Consider the following 23,348-nt stretch of genomic DNA (forward strand, 5'->3'; position numbering starts at 1 on the left):
TCAGTTACCTGACATCGTTATAAAAGTTTTGAGAGATCATTCCAGTACTGCAATGATATGCATGCATATCTTGACCGAATTTTCTACCCGATCGATTTAAGATATCTTATCCTGACTGCAGATGATCTTTTGCACCCACTAATGACTCAGGGATTACGTGATCAGAAATTTGCAAATGATTTATAATTAAATTAAAGCCCACGATTATAATTGAATATCGAATTGAATCAATATTACTCCACGATGTATCGAAGTACACTTTTGGTGTTTTGGATGATGATCGGAACGAAATAACTCGGAAGTCTCAGATCGGTCTTCTTTCTTATCAGTGACTCTACGCTTACCTTAAACACGTGTGACTAATGTTTTATGATAGAAGACATTTGCCGAGTGAAATAAGATTGCGTTCCACATCGCAATTCATTTCAATCGTGTTAACGGCATGGATAGACCTGAAAATTTTTATTCTTGCATCGTATTGTTCATTTGAACGATTCTACTAAATAAAAAATCAGTGCACGTGAGTGGATAACAATTCGACTGCTTCGAAGATGAGATCCTGGGCATTTTGGAAACAACTCAACCGAGGAATATCGGACAAGAAATTGACCCTCAACGCGATTGGGAACAATACGGCTGCGGCTCCAGGAATGCTGCTGGCCAGTACTCCAGAGTAAGTGCAGCTCAAAACTTACTAACATATCATAATCTTCTTGTCTTAGACCGAGTTCATCTGTTCCCAACATTGTGAACAAAAAGAAGTCATTCGGCCAAGTTATGTGTTTTTAAAAAACTTTTACTTTTTCATTTCTTTTCAAATTCACAAAAACGTTCCGATGCAGTTTTCCATAATCAGAGATTGTTATACGGATGCATTGAAGTCGACTGGTTGTAAGAAGTGATCATTTTTCGCTGATGGGAATTACAAGAGTAAACGTTGAGAGAAAAACAATATTATAGAAAATTTTACCGCGATATTTATAATTTACTCGAAAAAAAAAACTACATCACGATGCACTCATGAACTCCGGTGTCTTAACGTGAATCCTTATACGTCTTTATAACGTATGAATAGATAATTATTGCATCCTCAGCGCAATACCGGATGCGGTGTCCTTTGTCATCATAATTTGCGGTTTTGCAAATGCTATTCCATAGACGAGTAATCTCGAAGTTGAGGCACTTGATGCTCATCCGGTGAAAATAACTATATAATATATATTTTTCAAAATATTATACCTGTGTGTACAAAACGTACGACAATCTGCACGGCATACAAATGATTTTAATTGCATGAGCTCCGCGGAGAATCTATCTTACTGATTTATACTGTACAGACGACATATGGATCATCTGGTCTAACTCTAGTTATGTCCGCGGGTAAATCACGAAGATTTCTAATCGTGCACTGGGGATTTCCAAGAGGATCATGCAGGGTCAGGTTATATTTAATTTTCGCACGCTTATGTTACAGTGACGCCTCATAGATAAGACTATAAATATCGTTGCGTCTGCAAAGTAAAATGCGTATATACTCTAGACCGTCTTCCGGTTGCGGAATACGTCTACACCGACGTCAGAGACGAATTCCGGCCACGTGTATTATTTAGATGTGAAAAGACAGGGTGACTAATTAGCACTAAGTATGTGTGTAGTTCGAACAGTCGAATATAGTCGTCGAATAATTCGTGTACTAACACGACAGAAATGCTTTGACAGTAAATGATTAACACTCGAGTTAACAGGCCCTGCGAACTACTCTAATTTTATCAATTGATTGCGGTTTGGGCCTTCGCTTTGCATAAACACGAGAAGAATACTAATGTTCAGCATCCGCGCAATTGAGCTTCTGCGAAAATTGTCTCATTGGCGTAATATTCACCATCACGTAGAGGGGAATAAAACGACCCGAAAACCTATGTGATACCGTAACGTCATTATGGGGTCAATACCATGGCGTGTAGGCGTGATACTCGACAAAGACACGTGCAGCAATTACTCTGAGTACAGGAAGACTGCATGCGTAATAAAAACCGACAATATACGCCTCTCTGATTCCGGGCCGTTTGGAATTAATCAACTCAGAGTATTCCCAATGAGCTTCTGCCGTTTTGCCGTTAGGACTGAGGCACGAAGCGAAGTGCCATTGTCCGCAAAATACCCAATTCAATATTCGTACCGAGGTAATGTCACAAGGCATTGTCCATTACAGCGTACCGATCAGCTACATGGCGCAGTGCGTGCAAGCCGTTTGCTTTGTCCACCTTTACCTGCAGTTGTACGATGAACGGCGTGAGCAGAATCTAAGCAATTGCGCGAACAATCACTGAAAATAAAATCCTGTGATGCAATCGACATGTCTTGATAATTATTTAACCTAACGATTTACATTTTCACTAGCCAATGATCAATTGATTTTATTGGTAGTACGGAATCTGCTTATTGTTAACCCGAAACGTGCTCAGGCCATTCCATCTTCCTTTTATAGTCAATAACGATGATAAAAATGAAACACGATTGATCTTGAGGTTTTCATTCGCGTGAAGCACGTGATACGCCGAATTCTATTCTGGTATTACCCTTGAATTATAATACGCAGTGGTTAATACCAAGCTTCAGCAGATTTCTTGAGCTGTATTTAATATTGTAGGGTGTGGAAAGAATGATGTTGTGTAGATATTGTAGCTGCAGGGTGCGGCGATTTCTCAAATGACTTTATTTATCACAAATAGTATCAACATTTATCGAGTTGTTATCATCATTTGTCAATGCATAACCAGCAGGAGATGGTATTTTTTGCGATTTGAACGAGCTTGAGGAGTTCCATGTACTACTACGTATCATGTTTAATCCAATTTCTGCGTAAAGTGAGAAGCCCAAGGACAACAGCCGAAAAAGGTCACTCAGTTCTGCTGATGTGGATAAAAAATCAAAACAGTACGTTAGTAATTTTGTTTTAAATTCAACGATTAAATAGAATCACCTGCGTGAGTTGCGTGAAATAAAATGGTGATAATCACCTGTGATTTATCGACGCGTTTAATAATCACATATGATGATTAACCAAAATCATTTAAAGAGAATTAAAGACGAGAGGATTACCGTGATTTCACGATCCTCTCTAGAATACGTACCGATAAGAATGTGCGTATTAATATGTAATAATAAGACCACACGTGATTCCCCGATTAACTTCATCCAGAGTTATACTGCAGCAAAGTAAACAATCTAGTCATCCGAAAAATGGTTTTTGGATGACTTATCCCTTAGCTCCAAGCACCAGATCAGGTCAAGCTAATAAGTCTGTCTGAAAAACCCTCAGAAACCAGAAATGGAACTTCTCACAAGAACGTCAATGTCTTACGGGATTTCGACGTAAGTCTGGATTATCAAGTTAAAGGATGTGCGTATTTCTTGAGGTTCTAGTATGAAGCTCATGTTCGTCCGTGTGTCGTTGAACGTCAAGTGCTTGATGCTTGTTGTCTTGTAGAGACGCGGCGTAGCACGTCGGTTGGTCTGTTTTACTCGGCTCATGGGGTTCAGTTCGCCGAGTTCAATCGTTGGGTTCGCACGTATTCCCCGGGTCGTCCGAGGCATCGAATTTTTTCTTCCTTTTTTGTATGATGGGTAACATGTAGTGACAAATCGCTTTCCGATACACCGTTTCGGAAGCTGTACTTGTTTCGGAGGTCTTGGAATTGAAACTTTCTTTGGTGTGTTGTGTTTATGGCGGCAAATCCTGAATATTACCGAGAAATGACGTGCTCGTAATATCTTGGTACAAACAGTGGGAACCCCTGCCGGTGGCTAATAATAACGTTGAATGTTATTATTACAGAACTTGTACGTTTGACTAGTGGAATGATTCTTTGAAATTGATGCTGTTACGGGACGTAGAAAGTGCGGTTGAGTTTTTATCGGAACTGTTTCTTTAAGTGTGATCCATATATTATTCTTGATATATCGAAGAACATAGTGGAGTCAAATAATGCCGATTAACCTTATTCAATTTTTTGAACGGATCTTGGCAGTGCTGATATCGACGAAAAAGACCTTTCGGAAGAAAGTTAAATCGAGCAACATCGAGCTGAACAATAATCCGAAAAAGTGCAATGTCAATAAAAGTCTCTATAATATTAATATGGAAGATTCGATACTGACAAATTCTCGGTACGTACCGATAGCCAGTGAATTTCCGTACGTCAAAAGGAGATCCTACGGAAGGGCGAGGGCTTCGACATCTTCTTCAACGAACACGAATTCCGGGGATCTGTTCATTCTTGTCACCGAAGACGAGGTTGGCACAGCGAAAGAGTTTGGAATAGAAGAATGGGAAATCACAAGACGACGAGACCTCACTGAAAGCCTTGTTATTTGCGGTGTGCTGGAAAAGCAATGTAAACCAAAGGACAAAACTTACAGCTGGTTCAAGTTTAAAAAACATCTCAAAAAGGTCGGAAAGAAAGTTTCCCCGGGAACGGAAAATAGGTGAGTAAAATTTGAATTTCCATTTCGTAGCTCGTATATGTTGTTTGAAACAATGCAGCACAATTAACGATTGCATCGTAATATAAGACCCCGTGTTCATTTCAACATACAACATCAAATGGGAAAGGTGTACATATTTCAAAAATGAATATCACCTGCAGCGCGTTGCTGAATCGTAAAAATACCGAATTAAATATTTTTTTTTTTCAAAAAATCATCGTCTCGCCGTCAATTGTCTCTTCAGCTTCCCATGCAATATTTGTTCCTGCGGTGCCCTTTAAACGCAATATCGTCGTGCTCGACAACCTAGGCATTAATTATCCTGCTTTTGTAGTTCTCTCCCTTCGATAGGCTTGCCAGCGTCTCTATAGCAACGAACACACGTGTGCCCCCCACAGGTGAGTCAGACAGGTAAATGCCTTTCTGAACGAAATATACGTAGCAGCCCTACGTACGGTCTCACGCACGCGTGATTTTACTTCCGGTGAAACGCAGCGAGGCCGAACGACCAGGATGGCTATCGTGCATAGCGATTTTGCAACCGGTTGCCTCGCTGCAATCAAAGATCTCTTTGCAAAGAGCTCGTCTTTCTTATGAAAAACGAGGAGTATGGCTTGCGATAAGGCCCTGTACTTCCCACCGACATTTGGTTCAGTATTAGCAGCGGGTTTAATGTCATGAAGATCTCAATTGGATAAGAGTAAAAGGAATCCTGACGATTAGTCACTCGCGCCGCGCATGCTGGCAACTTTCAGAACTTAGATGCGCTGCAAGTTGCCTATTAACAACCGGCACGGGGCTATTTTAGAGTTATGGTTTGCATCCAAACCTGCATTAAAAATTACTTTGGAGCACAGCAGTCGCGACTTTGTAAAGGCTCGATATTTTAACGTTATAAAGTGAAGGAGGTAGACAGTCAGGCGTCAAATTTACTGAGAAGAAACGAGTCTTATTCAACTAAAAGTGAACCCTTCGACTCTGACCAATTCACAAAAAGCGCAAGCGCCAATTATCAGGTTTAGTGATTTTCAAACGTGCCGCAGTCTCCCTGCGTTCCTAGTCAAGGCAAAGTCTGTGGTCTCTCGCAAATTTTCTTAACCGTTAACATATCCGTAGATACATTACCTACGCTCCAAAAATAATGAAACCGCGAACAGGTGAATCACAATGTGCACAATATCTATTGTACATTCATTATTATTGTTCCGATTCCTTATCACCATTGGTACCCGAATTTGTAAAATTTAGACAAAGATAACATCGTTAAGTTTGAACGTCAGATAGTTGACTACAATGTGGTTATCTAATTATTATTAAATTCACGCCGGTGACATCATCGCTTCTCATTCATTTCCAACGATCAACCTTCCTAGAAAGCTGACTGTGTGGTAAGCTTGGCTACTCAAGTCGTGAGCTAGGCGACGTGATCTGGAGGTGGTAACTTTAGTTCACGGCTCGATCGGCGAGGTAAGGAACGTGGAAATGCCGGTCTGCGCGTTCCACCTGTATAAGCCGGAGAATGGCTCGCGTTGCTGCTTTGTAAGCTGTCAGAGTTAAGTTTAGACCGGAGACTGCGACTCCAGTCATCGCCTTAACGTCCGAGGCATATTACATTAGTTGACTGTGCTTATAATGCTTCGTGAAATTTCATTTTCCATATAACCAATACTCTACGAGTGTTATCCTCAGACCATGGTCTAAGGTGTTATCAGCTGCTTCTCTGTGTTGTGATGTACAGTGGCGTTATCTGTCGGGATTAGAGCTCGACTTCAATGTCCCGGCTTGGAGACATAATAATACAACAAACAGCATTTAGTGGGTGGAAGAATAACACTGAGAGTGATGATAATTCATTTGCGTTGAGTATAGCACACTCGAAAATTGTTTCTAGTTCCTGAAGTGACGACAAATAAGAAAATTCTTTACCGAAGCTTAATGCGTTATAAATACTTTGAAAGTTTATTCTGAGAATAAGATTGTGTAGCTGCAAAGTAAATACATATTTCTATTAGCCAAGAAACTTGAAAACGTGATATCGTGTTTAGTATAAATTCTCTTTTATACTCTGTATTTTTCTTTGCTGTATGGAATTCCGAAGGTAAATAAAAATTTGTGAGGTTTGCGCATATAAGTGAAGATCTTGATACGTAATTCGTGAGTAAATTTAGGCAAAACGGTACTCAGATAAACCTCGTGATAAGACGTCAGCTTGTTATTATTCGTCAAAGGAGTCTCCGCTTCGTTGTTACTCCATAACCGAAGGACAGACCTGCAGTCATGGACGAGGAGGCGATGTGGAAAGGTTTTTACCAAAAAATCGTTGAGGATAAAGAGAAGGAGGAAGCAGAGAAGGAAAAGTCTGATCACGAAATCAGGTACACACACTCTTACGTACTAATTGTTATTTTAAGAAGGAATCACGTTTAAGATTTACCGAATTAGTGTCCCTTTCGATAGCATTTTAATCTACTAAATTGTATGTAATACTTATTTAATGAGAAAGAACACAAGGAAGAAGCTGGAAAAATTGACGCCGTTTCTATTCTGTCTGAATACTCTTTGAACGCTAATAAGAATAATAAGATATTAGTCTTATTCATAATAATAGCGATACACAATCGCATTGCAGCGATTATAACAGGCTGTTTGAGTATTAGCAAGAACGGCACCGAGAGGCGTGACGTTATCCGCGATGTAAAGTCTATAAATACCTACATCATAAGCTAAAAAGAATCAGGAACGTCGGGACTTCCGTCTATCTTTACATTTGTGGTATCGTAACGCATTACAATCAGTTTTTCAGATAGATTCGCGATCAGACTCGGCACCAAGCTGCCAGAGTTTGGCAATCGAAGGTCGAGTCGTAAGTCTGTCGGTTAATCATGATGATTCATGAATCATGCGAAGTATCTATTTGTTTTTACTTTATACGCGAGTCTATTATACTCTGGATGAAAGTTGTGTAGAGTCGATTCGTTGTACCGTTTAGCTTCAGTCGGGTTTTTACAGCCTCACTGCACCAGCGCAAAACACTCATGACTGTATCGTTCCTTGGAAATTGACGTCATAGCTTTCGGATGTTTATTTTTACGCTGCACTTTTCAAGCAGGTTTGGATGGGGCTGAAAATTTGCGTGCGGATAGGATCTAAATGCTGTTAATCCTTTGTTCTTTTGAGGCATGATGGGAATCCACGTTCCAACCTCGATTGTATTGAATTTTTCTAATTTATTTACTTGTTTATGTATTCAAATCCGGTTTTTTTGCACTTTTTAGTAACTTTAGTAATGAACGAACATAAAAATACGGTCTAATTAGCATGATTGTTTAAAATACAAGATTTATAAATAAACAAACTGAAAAAAATGACGTTTTTTCGCAAAAATTCATTTTTCAAGAATCTGTCCAAGGAAATGACTTGAAATTTAGCAAAAGTGGGTTTTTGGGGTCGCTGATAACGAATCTGAACCCACAGTTTTCCAAATTTTTCACCACCATCTTGAATCCACCATCGTGAATTTCGCAAATCTGGTAGCGGATTCGTAATCAGTGACCCTAAAAACCCCCGTGTGAGAATTTTCACGATCATTCGATCATTTAAAAAATATATGCTTTAAAGGGTTAAGACCGTGCCATAAATGCGACATTTCCTCAAATTACAAGATTCTTTTCATTCCAAGATCAGTCTTACACCAGACGCTCAGCTGAGATCAATATTTCTCTGCAGCAATAAACCAGATACTGACTCCAGCTAGGTGAATGTCCGTGGGCGTTACAAAACCGGTCTTTCTGTGTTTAGACGCATACGATTTACATAATCAATTCTATATTTATCGAGAAATGTAGCGGTATTCATATTGAACTGCGAAATGAAATCGGCACAAGTGGAACTCGTTTCGGAAGTTCCAGAATGCTAAGTACTTACAATGCGAACTTTCGTATGGTCGTAAAAGTGAATTCTAAATTTATGAGTTAAATAAGTAGACATGCACAATATATCTCCATTCGACAGTTCTCTTCACAACTCAATTCAGCCAACAGTCGAATCCGAATAAGCTTGATTTGTCAATCATTATACAATACCTTACAGGGTTTTTTCAATGTAATGAAGTGATTGAAAAACCGTAATGAAATATTGACACAAATATTCGAGCACATTATTATAACGTGTATTAAGCTGTCCGGTGTTATTTAACTGCACGGAAGCGTAACGGCGAGTCGGAGGAAATTGTTGCACTGAATAATAAGTGGAACACACAACACTCGGCATTGATCAACGAAGCAGTAAACAATCTTATGATCACTCTATTGCATCGATTTCAATTTCATCTTGTACGCACGTTCAATCGGTTCGTGACATTGGAAGTTGAAAGTGTCAACAAAATGATTTATACTCAGGGACTAGGTCAGGATCTAGTGATCATTAAATAACTATTTATCGCCCTGACAATTATTGTGCGACTGTCTTGATCGAGAATGAAACGGCGATACGGAGGTGAAGGTTTCTTTTCTTTCTGCCAGGTTATTCATAGCGGAACTCTGACACTTCCCCAAGGAGCAAAACTAGCGAAAAAGAGCTGAAAAAAGCAAAGGCCACGTTACGTCAGACGTGCAAACCAAGTTTAAACGGGACGGGAACAATTAGAACTTCCTCAGCACCAGTCGTAGTGACAGTATAATATGGCAAACGGCGGCCTCTCCAATGATACGTCGTTTCAGCCTTGACTGTAGATCTAAATTTCAACTAACACTGTTCTCATCCTGTATATCCACACTTTAACTGCGTTATGGGCCTGATGCGCTCAGGCTTTGTCAAGTGCAATGTGTTTGATGTGTAAAACAAACACATTCTCGCTATACGCTATTATCCTATCGAAACACGCGCGCCTTTCACAATTTATTGTTAACGAGATTTCTTGTTGCGTACTTTAGACTTGTTAGCTGCTCTCACAACGATAGAAAGCTTAAAAGCCTGATACTTTGTTATGCGAAGTCTCAATCTTGGATTTTTCACAACTAATAAGACATTGCTTTCATTCGGAAGTCGAAGTTAGTATTCCAAGAATTATTTTTCACTGTTTTAATAAGTCGACAGTTCGCATGACGCAATTCGGTTGACAAATATTTTCGGATCTTTTCATAATAATTCTTTTATCAGCCCAACGATGCGTCACAAATTACCTGTGATAAAATGTAAGACAGTCAAATCTTCTCCTATCTCAAAACTGTCACTCGCTGAATAATATTTTACAACTGGTTATGATCATTGCAATAAATGACGTTGCCCAGATTACGCGATCTTCGTGCTATTCAGTGTAGTTCAAGTAACGGAACCCGCAGGTGGGTTTCGAGTTTTTGGAAACGATAAAAAAAACGGCCAACATCGCCGTAGCTAATCAAGGTCTGGTTATATTGTAACAATCACGCCTTATACTTGCAAATGGGGAAAAGTTCGTAATTTCATTAATTAATACAATGAGGAAGCAAAGAATCCGAGGAAAATAGTTTAATTTAATAGCGGGTAACACCGATGCCGGGTATCTTATTGCGATTTTGCTCGGGAAAAAGGATTTCTTACGTCATCGCTCCTTACTTGGTCGGTCGTCAAGTTCTTAGTTGTATATTTCGAGCTGTTTTAAGTCAGTCTATCAAAGGTCGTGGTCGTGGTAACGCAGTGATCCCATAACCGAGAATGCAGACAAATGTCCTGACCATTTGCCAATAAATTAACATGTGTATTAGTCGGAAAGTCATTACCCAGTTTTTAAGCCGCTGAAACCGATTGCCTAAATCACTAAATTGAACAACAGTGCAGTGAATGTAAAATTTAACGAATTATACGACTACATGTTTATAATTATTTTAACTCGAAAGAAAAATAATCCGTGTAGGCTTACCTGACATTCGAACAACTCTCGACGACATGTAGATCTACCATGTCATCGCATGTGTGCAATTCATCATCGTTGCTTCTGTGCGAATAAATAAGTCATATCTATAAGCAGGAAGAAGCATGCTGCAGTGATCATAACCATATGCGCTGAGATTGTGGATAAAAAGCCAATAACCATAAATACTTTTAAGTGATCTTAACAACAATCTTCGGAACGCGAAAATGACAGACACCGAAAAAGAACACCCGTATTGGAAGATAGCAGCGTTAAGTGCCCGAATGTCTCAACCTGCCGAATCGAAACCAGTCACCGTTGCTAGGATCTACTGGAAGTTCGCAGCCCACAACCTCATTCTTAATAATAGGTGAAGCTGTAACTCAAAAACTAACGCATTGTGCTTGTAGGTTTAACTAGCATTGATCAACTATAACAATTTCTATTAATTTTGCATGACGTTGTTGTAACGGAGATGTTGCGACCCTTATGCCAAAGGAGGAGGCTAGTATTTCAAATTGCACGTATCGTGAATTATAGTCTATTTTTGTTCGAAAGGAGGAGGAAAATATTCGGTCAGAAAAGCGCTTAATAGATTGAAAATCTAGGCGCTGAAATCTCTAATCAAAACTCCTGTATTCTGAGTGAATGGTTTTGGTCTATTGCATGAACTAGCATGTGACTACATGATTTGTTGGTGGAAAGTAAATGTGATCTATTGCTGCGATCTTTCATCTGTTGATTTCGATGGTTCTCTCTTTCACCCTTTAATCCACTTATTTAATTAATGTTACTTTTGACGAACGCGGACTTGATTTGCTAAAAAAAAAATGTGGCCACCGGTTTCAGTTCAAGTGGAATGTTGGGCTGGAATAAATGTGGCGCTAAGCCAACGCCAAAATCTAGTAACGATACCGCTCCATACCGAGTTCTATGAGTAGTAGAGAGAAAAAAATCCAAAACCACGAATCTTTTATCTCACAAAATAATATAATTCCAATTTTTCAGAATCCAAGCGGCGGATGGAGGCTTCTTTGAAAATCTGGGAACGCTCTTTGCAGCCAAAGCACGCGCCCAGGCGGAGGCCGAAGGCCCTATTCCTACGCCGAATGAAGATGAACAAGAAAAAGAGCTTAGCGACGAGGAAGGAAGCGTTCGGGAACCTACGGAAGCTCTCCTCGAAAGCGACAGTGACCGCGATGAGGACGAGCATTCGCAGAACCTCATCATAGATTCCGTCGGTTGGAACGTAAGTAAAGCCGAAAAGAACGGTGCCCTGACTCACGAGTTGTGATTACATGATCATTCTTCCTCATTATATTTTTATTTAATCCATAATTTTTACTTGATAATGATCAATAAATCTTGGCTGTAGAGTAATGTGTCTTTCGCCCGCATAAGTAAGCTTTACAGTATTTTAAAATGCGAAACATGTCTGCCTCGATACATAAAACGCCAACGAAAGATAACGTATGATCCAAGAAATGAGTCTGGCACTTGCGGGGGAAGTCAAACGATTAACGGGAAGCATGTGGCTGCGCTGAGTTTACTTAGGAAAAAGTGTAATAAGAATTCATGTCATCGTATTTCAGTCACAAGTGGGAACGCCGATTGGTTATCCGCATACAGTGTAGGTCTCGGTATAGTATACGAGGCACTGGATTTTCCCTGAAGAGTTAATCATTCCGACAGAATTATACTGTCTCAACAATAAGAAATTATATGATCATTTTGAGATCTGAATTAACCCCAAGTAACCGCTGCACTCCAGAGTTCATCTCGTCTAGGAGTTTCCTTGACCATAATCGTCCAATCTAAAGTGATCACTGCTGGTTTGGAGGTGCACCACGTTGTCAATGGATTTAGTTGCGTTACAGCTGAGGTGGGGTCGAGATGTATAAAGGAAGTTCTGTGTGGCTCGAAACTCCAGATACGTATCTTCCGAAGGAATCCGTTCGCTTGCATTATCAAATTCTCCGAGTTAATGAGGTCCAGATTTTGATGTGGGAACTCGAAGCTCGTACCTCCAGTGTGCCGACGGGGTATACGTTGAAGAGCAAAAATATGCTTGAAAAATTAGTGCACACTCCATTTCGTGAAGATCAATATTACTCATTTCGTAAAAATAAAAAAACAGTCGAATTAGGGGAGGCTATACACCGCGACTACAAATTACTTGTGCATAATGAACCACCAGGTTATACTTTGGCTGATACTAATTTAACATCGGGGAATCGCGTGTCGACTCACAAAGCGTTGTATTACATTGCACTAGGAGAAATGGAAGTCTTGTATTCCGGAAAGAAGTCCGAGTGAACTTTACCACATTGTTCCACAGACAGTGCTTGTCTGAAATTAATGAGCCTCTCGTCTCTTGACCGCAATCACTTCTCGGGCTCATTCGTATTGATTTTCGTAAAGGTTACCGTACGTTGTTGCCCGGGTTGTCAGGGGTAGCCGACTTTTCACAGAAGTTCTAACAGTCCAGTCCGTTCCACCGTCATGCGACGATCCGACGTTATGCCAAAACTTATAGGAGAATCTCTGGCATCCGAGGTGCCGGGGATCTCAGAACGGCAGGTGCCGATCAGATAAGAAGGAAAGTTTCGGCTTCTTCAACGGCACTGAAGTTCCACCCTCAGTCGACGACTATCATGCGGCTACCGAGGTCGATCAAAGTTCTCTGCATCAAGAACGAGGTGAAGCTCGTAAGTGCAGCGCCGCTTCTGCATTTTTTAACACAAATTTCCACTACGTGTTGTCTTTATTTATTTTCTCTGCCGGACGCGTCTTCAGTCCAGTTATTTTATGCACACTTAACGTGAGATAAGAACGCACACGTGGGATCGAGTCATCAACGAGACCGTTGATCAGCGTTTTATGCTCGTTGTTACCGCACTTGTGTTTTTTTTAACTTTCTTTTAAATTCATGTACACGTATATAGGTTGTGCCTACGTTTATGTTACCTAGTTTATAATAATATGTGCTAGACGTAAGGAAAAAAATATTTATGCACCAGACGCTCGAGGCATGTGGAATTTGTTCATGACACAAATAGGCGCTCGTTGTGCGTTGTGTGTTGTGTATGGAATGTACGATGTGTCTACTCGTGGCTCGGTATTCTGGATCATCTTATGGAATAGGTGCGTGTGATATGCATAAATCTAATACCATTCCTGTTATAGTCGTACGTGTTCACGATGATTCAAACATGTTATTATGGAGGATTAAGCTAGCTTATCTTTGTATAATTAAACTCCTGGTAGGTAAACATTCTCTTGATTCTACGAGCTTACACGAGGAATTGCCAGACAAAGGGAGTCGATTATTCAATATTAATAAACTGAACACTTTACGATCTTTTCATTACACCCTTTGCTTTAATAAGCTCCAGACTGTCGGATGCAGATAGTCGAGATCGAGGTCAAAGTACGAAGAAAATAATGTAGTAATCAATTTACAACATTACGCTCTGCGCCAATTGGGAACTTCCTAGCTTGTAGTTAGGAGCTCCGATCTACATTTGGGCAACTATCAAATTGCGTAACTGCTAATTATGCAATACTATGTCTTTATCACGTTTCTTCTCGTTGCTATTGATTAGAAACAAGAGTTTCCCGTCAACTGCATAAAAATCAACTCAAGCTATCATTCGTCAAAACAGAGCTTATTATTATCATTATTATTATTATTTTCTTCAACAATCTGTATAATCATTCGATAAACTTTTGCTGTATTTTCATAATTATATTTCACCCTCGTGCAAGCAAAACGACGTACCGCTTAAGGCCGGTCGAGACTGTATTCGCCTCGATCAGCTGACCGCTTAAGTCTAATCTATTTCGTTGACGCCTTGCCGGTTGTGTGGGGGATGACGTAGGGCGTCGTTGATACACCGTCACGGCGAGCGAGAGAATCGTCGACGTAGATGAGCTTCTGTCGAGGCGAGCCGTCTATTCCCGGCAGTGTGGAGTTCGCGTTCGCCACGATGTCGTCTCTTCTTCGTGGCCCTGGTCCTCCGGTTCCGTGACCTGCACAAGTGAATCCTTAACCAACGATCAATGTGGTTTCACGCGGTAACTGACGGTTTCAATCGGTTTCCGGCTTTCCACGGCCGAGCCGAAATCGAAACGTTGACCTTTTCGTCCCTGTTCATTTCACCTGACGATGGGTTTCATGAAGGCATTACAATGGGAATTGTAACCATAGGTTTTGATGGCACGGTGCGATTGATGGGGTCGAAACTCGTTACAAAATAAGGCACACTTTGTACAAACAAGCTATTGAGATCTCGAGTTTTGCGGGTGAAGGATTTCGTTAATTGGGTAGACTTAATCGTTTTTATCAGACGATAAGTGACATGGGAATGTGCGATGAGCGACACCGTTAATATGTAGTGAAAAAGTTTTTTGGCGTCGTATCATGTGTGTGCAAGGTTGAATGAAACTGTACTGTAGCTTTACACGTGTTACATAAATTGATTCGTGTGAACAGTCAAGGATATATTTTGCGAACGTGGTTTGCAAAAAACGAAGCAGAGAACGAAATTAACAGAAACACATTTTTTTTAATTGAGAATTTTCCGGTTGATATTACAGATCAGCTTTCAATACGACTAGTTAATAGAACACTTTAAACTTCTGAAATATTTTCATTCGTGGGAATGATCCTCCGTCTTCCAACGAATCCTTCGTGGGAATTTGGTGTATTTTACTGAACTAAACCAGCCTCGAAAAGTAGGTTACATCACAGCCGGAGAAATGTTAACAAAAATTGGCAAATTGTCAGGAACCTGGTTTAAAAATGAATCCGAATGACGTGCCTGATACCGGGTATCTATTTGGTTGTTAATTCAAGTGCACAACTCTCTTTGCAACGGTTGATGGTATATTCAAATTAAGGAGCAGTAGAGTCATGGTGTATATTTGCTAACTATGTACTCGAAAAACAAGCAGTAAACAGCTTTTCAAAAGAGCCTTGGCCAACTTGCGTATCTTCCGAATGCTGAATCGGTTGATCCTTGGACCGTTCGCAAGTGTATAATGGAAGTAATGCGGTACTTCAAAATAACACTTGTCCGTCAACGATAACATTATTTTACTATTCAAACTCAGAGTAGAAAGTTTGACGTCGATTCTGTATCGCAAACTTCGTTCCAGCCATCGTGGTTTACGGGTAATTTTTTCTCTATAGCAAATCCGATAACGCAAGCATAGATTTTAAACGATCTGGGTCGTATCCTATTTGAAATGGCGGACAAACAACTGCGTTACATTTGAACAATTGCGTCCAATGAGAGTTAATGTGACAGCAATTAAGTTATTATGCGTCAATGTCCTATCTGAGAAACGCGTCAAACCAGCGTACAATTGAAGGGCTAAGACCTTCCGACGAAAAAGGACTCCTCACGTGTTTCCCTTTTTGTTATTTGCTAATTTCACGGTCTCTAATTGTGCAGCGCAAATTCTATTTTCTAGCTTCTCCCGTCTCTTCATTTAAAATACATTTCCGAGCAAAGGGGTTTCTAGATTTCTGGGACAAGACGCCACTTCGAACCAAAGTCAAACTATTTCTGCATCAAGACGAACAATTTAGAACTCGCGGTCTAGGGCAGGCAAACTTTAAGATTGCCAGTGAATTTTCACCTCAGGTGCATCGATTCCATACACACAAGTGATCGTCCGTTTTAAAGTCATCGACTTACCTGACGTCGCAAAAACAGTAAAATTAAGCGCAGATTCAGATCTCGCAAAAATTAGGTAGAAAAATTTTTCCGTACGGAATACACATATACGCTTCCGCGAAGCGGTCGAAAGAGAAAAGTCGTTGACGAGTCTTTTCAGCCATTTTTTTTCCCGCCATTTAGTGTGTGGCAAAGTACCAAGTATTTCGGGTAGGCGGTAGCGAATTCTCGGTGCCGGGTCACCTTTGTCCGTATGTGTCTGACATGTGGGGAATTTATCAACTCTTTTTCCAGAGGGGGAAATGGGCACAAAGACTCACTCGAGGAGTTCACACTTTCCTCCATTCGTTCCGCGTCCATAATTTCTCTCGAGTTGCAGAATGCATCTATGAACTAAGTAAAGATATGACCTCATTTTGATGAAACAATATTTATGCTCTTATTTGTTGAATGGATTTCATGCACCCGTTTCGATACATGATTATCTTTAGAAGCTTTTATACTGTCTGGCAATCGAAGTATCAAGTCCGTGAAATGTAGCGATTACGTGTTTAACGGTCAAAGTTTAAATGCTTATCAAAGAGTTTGAACATTCACTTGATAGTCGTGTATATAACTGTTATGAAATAAAGTGAGTTGGCTGAAAACAGATTCGCGGATAAACTCTTATAAATGCGTCATGTTTGTGAAAAGCGTGTCACCGACAATTTTCGGCTTTAAAAGTAATTTCTATGGCCATCATCTCTCGTTAGTCTAATGCCTCCTGCAAGCCCTTCGCCAGTATCAGGATGACGATCTTGTGCTTAAGATTATTATTCCTGTATTTCCTAAGTGCGCAGTGCCGAAAGTAAGACTTCCGACAATGACGAGAAGTGAACAAAGTGACTCTAAAACATCGAAGAACTTTTAATTTAAGAGATAGCTTCCACTCCCAACGTAATTATGGTTATCCGACCCGCCACGCCCGGTGGGGCGAACACCCTTGCCAGAAAAAGGAACACCTTTCGGGGTGTGCCCAAAGCCGAGTTGGAACGGAGAACGCACGCACTGATACAGGCCATGACAGTGAGTTGAGAATACAAGGAGTGACCCCAGCTAATTTATCGGATGACTTTTGATCATAATCATGAGAGAGCGTTTGCATGTATTGAAACAATGCGAATTATTCAAAGCGCTGCTCGGATTCTATTACTGTTTCTCGAGTGCAATATCAGGGGCCCAGAATGAATTTCCACAGTCCAGCACCTCGGATCTGGGGGTTTCCGATGACGTTTAGAATAGTTCAAGTTACTTTGAGACCGCTTTGTTTGAGAATTGCACGTTCGCGTTATGTTATATCGACAGACAAAGAATGGCTTGCATATCGGATTAAACTGGAGATTTACACGATCACATTCCTTCAAGTTGTGTATTTTCAGAAATGGTTATTAATTTTCAGATAGAAGAACTCTATACGTCACTGGTGTACCTAACCCAGCACCAAATCGGCTTTGACGTTACAAATGAGTGCAGCCAGGAATCGCTTCTGAATCACTTGCAGGGTGCCTTCAAGATCGATAACCAGACCCATGAGCAGGTCCTCGAGCAAGCTCAAAACATGGAGGTATTAGTTCTGCCCAGATTTCACTTGGGGCAATCACTTTTTTTCGATGAACTTTGAGGCAAAAAAATCAATTTTTTGCAAAAGAATAATCGGGCGTCTTAATTCAGGCTCCAGAAATGCATCTCAACGTCGAAGTCATAGAAGCAAAGGAACTGGTATCTAAGGATTCCAATGGTAAAAGCGACCCCTTCTGTGCTCTGTATCTCGAGTCTGTACCTACGAGGAGGTACAACACTGCCGTAAAGACGTCGACACTGAGTCCTGTATGGGAAGAACACTTTGAGCTGTGAGTTGATTGTCACCGTTCAAATTTAGAGTTTCGAAACTGTTGCTAAGCCTCTTTGACATGATTTCTTTTTGTCGTTTAGACCGTTGGAAGATGCTGAGAATGATGTGCTCAATCTTGAAGTATGGTAAGTTGATCGAACGTTTCTCAATTTCCCTTTCGCACAATTGTTCAAATCAATTTTAAACACTGAGTATATCGGAATCAGTCTAGTCATAGGCCGTCGATCGTCGTGAACATGTGAGAACACGCAATATGTTCATCATCCGCAAGTTTAAATCCCCAGCGAACTTTGAACGATTTCTTTTCTCCATAATCTAAAGTCAGAAGACGATGATGATGTTTCGTTAGAGTACAATGCACTTGGCTAATAACCACGTGACTGTTGTTCTTTTTTTTTTTTAACCAACAATTACACGTCTGATATTCTTTGTTGTGATCAACAGGGATTTCGATGCTGCTGAAACCGTCCCGGAGAAGATGAGCAAGGTAAAGGACGTCAAGGGTGTTCGTGGACTGGTTAAACTCGCCAAAGAAATTGCGCTGACAGCAACAACCGGTAATCACGACAATGAATTCATCGGAAAGTGCCAAATAGCCCTGAAGGTGAGTTTTCGTTCTCCATATCGACTCTTCCTTACCGCGTCAAATTCTAAATTTAGAAAATCTCAACCCTGACTGTACCATCATTTCTAATTGCATTTACATTGGAACTTTTATCCAGGATATTCCAGTGAATGGTCATACAATGTGGTATTCCCTGGAGAAAAAGAACAAGTCGAAACGTCGCGGTGTTGTTCGTCTGAGGTTAGCCTTCAGTGCGGAACACAACGCCCAGGTAGCTGCCCAGGAGCACAGACACCTTCTGCGCATCCTTCTCCTCTACGAAATAGAGTCGGAAAAAATCGAAAAGTATTGCTGGTGCGGGCGTTGGTCAGGCCCAGCCGAGGCGATAATACTGCAGCACAGTGCTCAGCGTGGGCTTCTCGCTCGCAACGTGGCCTTGGCACAGTGGGTCGAATACACCAGGGTGCACCAGGAACACCCTCTCAGTTTCACCCTGTTCAACAAGCTGGCGCTCGACCTCTTGAGGCCCATGGAAAACAACCTTTTCTCCGACGACGAGATACGACTATTCTGGGACTCGACTAGAAAGCTTTTGCACTCCTGCTTGAACAGCATTAGAAAACTTCGAAAATCCACCGCGGGTGATAAGAACACCATTAATCAACTGGGCGCAATTCTAGGGTGAGACATTGCTGCTCCAGATGCAACAATTATAATCATTGATCTGTCTTGGAATGAAAAGAGTTATCATGTCTGTATTTCAGCATCCTGTCGTCCATAGACTCTTTGCAAAAATCGGAAGACCTTGACCTATTCCCTGCCAACATGTACGGATGGCTTCCCGAGCCTGAGGGACCGAGATCAGATGTGATGCAAGCTCTTCAAGGCACGGTTATCCAGGGGGCTGAGGAATGGTGGGTTGAAAGCATTAAATAAGCATTTGTTTGTTTTACGACTTCATTCATTTGGATTTTACGACATACTCCGAAGTCTCGTTGAAGCTGAATGGTGTTTGAGTAAAAGTTTTCTTTGCGTTCCAACAGGTATGATTACTTACTGAAAAACAATTCAGCGGACGGAGTAGAGGATAAAGATATGCTCACTTACTACATCAAGGTCATACAGCTGATTAGGGCCGATTTACAACGAGCCATAGAGTTCTATGACAAGGTCTTCATAAAGTGAGTAAACGTGACAGCTTCTCAGAGAATTAATCTGAGCATAAAGACAGTTCGAACTCTGATTAGTGTATCCCCTGAAGTATTAAATTTTATTATCAAGTTGCGAGTATTTAGAAACCACGTTCAATAATTTTCAGGCAAGTAAATTTCCCTTACGCGAGAACGTTGTACGTCCATTACGAGAAACGGATCAGCGACATGTGCATGATCATCGTTGAAGACGTATGCGCGAGGTTGAAGAGAATCGAGATCGAGAACAGCGATGGAACGAGCGAAGAATTGGCCTTGGGAACGACGCTTTTCGAGCTGTATTTAACCCTACAAAGATACGCAATGTGAGTAGGCATGCGATGAATTTGACCCCACGTCGTTTTATTCCGTACAGCTGTGTTCTATCCTTAAACTGATTCGCTTCGTAGACTCGGTCACGTCCTGTGTGCCGACGGCCTGGAGTACATGAAGATTCAAAGCTACCACGAGTGGTTTCGTGCCGGAGTTGCTCACTGGCTCGACATCGCGGTATTCAAGGCCTTGCGCCGGATAGAACGTGCCGTTGAATTTGACACCCTGCAACCGGTAGACTCAAATGTTCAGTACAGCTCAAGTGCCGTTGACACGTTGACAATATTCTACCAAATCAAGGTCTTCTGGACGCAGTTGGCCTGGCCAGACGTCGAAGGATCTTACACCTTCGTCGCAAAAATAATCGACGTGAGTTTTCCACCTTCACAGAGTGCAAACCCGCACGAAAGACTCTTTAGCACCCGGAAGATATTATCAGAATCGTTTTCGTGTTCCAGGATATCTGCAGATGCTCCGTGGAATACGCTGATAAGATGGCGAGGAAGGCGGAAGAGGCTACGCAGCAGGAGTACGACTTGGAGAACAACAGCAGCGTGTACGAGAAAAAGTTCGAGGTCTCAAACGCGTGGTGCTTCGCCATCAACAACATCGATTACATCCGCACGTCGATCGGCCCCCTTGCCGAGGACTTGGGACTTCATAGTATAGTCGAGTGTCTGGCGGCGAACAAAACTCAGCAGGAGGCTGAACGGTGTCGGCAAACGCTTCAGCTCGTCATCGACAACGCCACCGACACAGTGAGCAATAAGATTATCGAGTTGCTCGAGGTTGTTGCGAGCAAAATGACCCCGGCGATGAGCAGGTACTTGGAAGAAGGTGCTGAACTGATCGACACGACGAGCAACGCCATGGACAGGCTTCTCCAGTACCTCGATTCCAACATTACCACTCTTCACGACAACTTGAACGAGACCAATTTCGCGAGAGTGCTTTTAGTCATTTGGGAAATCATGTCGAAGACTTTGTACGATCTCGTTAACAGCAATTTGGAGGTAAGTTGACTCGACGCTGGATGAATAAATCGGTAAAACGTTTCGTTCGGTTCCTTATTCTCAAACAAAACTCAATATTAGTCTATGCTTATATTAACGAATGGAGTCAAGGGTCTTGTTATGCTCAATTGTTGTTTATCGCCTTGCAGAGGAGGAGGCCACCTTCGTTCTATGCTAACCTTCACCGGACGCTGCACACCTTAATTCGTTTCTTCAATCTTGGGGCAGACGAGACGTCGAATATTCACATACTCGAGAAAATCGAGGAGCTTTTGAAACTTCACGGTCTCGAGACGGCCGCGTTGATTCATCGATACAATCAGGATAGGCTACAGGAGCAAAAAGCCATCGAGGAGTCTAGGCACGGACAGTTGACTGTTAGAGCATATTTTATCGATAATTTATTGAAAATTCAGATCATGAACGCCAGAAATCTAAGGCCAATGGATAGTAATGGTAAGTAGATTTCCTTTGTACTTCAACGTTGAGGAATATCTTAAATTCACTGTCGAGCTTAATTTAGCTCAATTGATTCGTAATATGCTGTTGATATTTTCATCAATTTTTATAAGTTATTCAGCGGTAGTTGAGAGAGATTTTCCGTAAATTTTCTACGCCTGTTTTCTTTGCACAGTTAATTTATTGTTCAAATTTTATAGGCAAGATGTCTACTCTTGAGAGAAAACTACGTTATAAATCAAAAACTAAAAAGAAACTGAAAGACGGGAGGTCAAGTACGTCATTTGAAAATAAGTTTTTTCTCATCAAAATTTCTATCATTGCCTGAATACCTGCCCTCAATACCTGGGATCAAAAGATTGAATAAATCCGTTGAAAAATGCATGAATCATGAAATGCTCCATAATTAATAGCATCGAATAGACACACGTGTATGTCAATGAATTGTCCCATAGTACATTGTCATTATATATATATCTGTCTTCCTTATAGCCAATAGCAAATGATCTCTGCATGCACCGCTGTGTCCATCGGGAAACTGGTTCCATGCACGAAAATCTATGAATACGACTGATCTCGTAAGATTTAACATGTATTCTATTCCAGGTCAGTGTGATTCCTACGTTAAAATACGATTGCTGCCAGAGGAGAGGTTCGTTCACATAAAACAACCGAAGACACGAGTCCTCAAAGAAACCCTGTTTCCGCTTTTCGATGAAATCTTTAGCATGTAGGTAGAATCGGCATTCTTCTACTTTGTAGGCAAATCTCTCGTTAAAATTGCGAGCGTGAATTTGAGAAATTTTCCTTGTTGCAACAGTTCACTGACGACGGAGCTGAGAGAAACGAAAGATGCTATCATAGCGTTTGAGGTGAAGGACAAAGACTTTCTCAGGACGAGATTTATGGCTGAGGCCTTCCTGGCCTTCAGTGAAATCCCGGAAACTGGTCCTGACCGGGATTTCGACTCCCTGGAACAGATTCATTTGAAACTTTCTCGACCAACAATGCACAGTAAGTTTCAATGCGGACATTCATGAGAATTGGTATCACTGTTTGCGACAAGATTGATGAATTTGAAATTTATTTTTCGCAGATTCAGACGTGGTTCGCGCATTAGAGCACAGAAAGGGGGACGACCGGGCTGTTGACTTTATGTCGAAACTTAACACAAAGATTGAATCTAGATAATCGGTGATACGTAAATATATAAGTTTGTGAACGTAGGCGTTGGTAGCAGTTTGACGAAATATCAGCGTTTAAGACAAATCGTCGGCTGCATTGCTGTAATACTACGATCGGGGTATAATTAAAGATAACGAATAATCGGAGTACGGTGCAGTAAAAGTGCACATTTTTGAATCTTAATAGTCTGACACAAAAGTGACTTAAAATAACACGATAAAGAAAAAGGAAAAGAAAAAGAATAATAAATAAACAAATGTTTAATTCAATCGATTTTACCCCCTCCATATTATTATACATATAACGCATAAAATCCGAAGAAGAACAAATCTTCATTATTTCATATGTCATATAATTATACTGTTTTTACTGTCACTCTGTAAATAATAATTATATTTATATACATACGTATATATATTCTGACGTTAAGCGTGAATAATAAAATTATACACAATGTTTGGAATCATGTATATACTTTGAATTCTACATCTATATCGCACATGCAAATATTAATGGGATCGTATTTTAACTGTTCTACCAGCTCAATATATGACTGTACAAGTCAAGTCACCCAAGTCGAGCCTATATATTCATCGTGAGTACCCAGTAACCGTACAGTGCTGCCACAACAAACTCTCGTGGAAAAATCTACT

The 23,348-nt window shown here is 40.9% G+C and overlaps 1 protein-coding gene across 6 annotated transcripts; it reads left to right on the top strand.

Annotated features, from left to right (window-relative positions):
• Positions 1 to 504: 504 nt before the first annotated feature.
• On the top strand, positions 505 to 22,921 carry LOC124413603 (protein unc-13 homolog 4B). 6 transcript variants are annotated; one of them, XM_046894319.1, is made up of 18 exons: positions 6,625 to 6,863; positions 10,572 to 10,745; positions 11,384 to 11,624; positions 17,498 to 17,662; positions 17,770 to 17,948; positions 18,031 to 18,075; positions 18,395 to 18,554; positions 18,673 to 19,196; positions 19,280 to 19,429; positions 19,559 to 19,696; positions 19,834 to 20,031; positions 20,116 to 20,407; positions 20,497 to 21,051; positions 21,201 to 21,507; positions 21,711 to 21,785; positions 22,117 to 22,240; positions 22,331 to 22,524; positions 22,607 to 22,921. In XM_046894319.1, the coding sequence occupies exons 1-18, from the start codon at positions 6,766 to 6,768 to the stop codon at positions 22,699 to 22,701; spliced, it is 3,714 nt and encodes a 1,237-aa protein (XP_046750275.1). In that variant the 5' UTR covers positions 6,625 to 6,765; the 3' UTR covers positions 22,702 to 22,921. The 6 variants fall into 6 exon arrangements, with proteins under 6 accessions (XP_046750277.1, XP_046750275.1, XP_046750276.1 ...); XM_046894321.1 differs by lacking the exons at positions 6,625 to 6,863; positions 10,572 to 10,745 and adding an exon at positions 505 to 673; XM_046894320.1 differs by lacking the exon at positions 21,711 to 21,785 and having other exon boundaries at positions 6,657 to 6,863.
• Positions 22,922 to 23,348: the final 427 nt, after the last annotated feature.

Source organism: Diprion similis, chromosome 12, assembly GCF_021155765.1.
Source record: "Diprion similis isolate iyDipSimi1 chromosome 12, iyDipSimi1.1, whole genome shotgun sequence".
Lineage (NCBI taxonomy): Eukaryota > Metazoa > Arthropoda > Insecta > Hymenoptera > Diprionidae > Diprion > Diprion similis.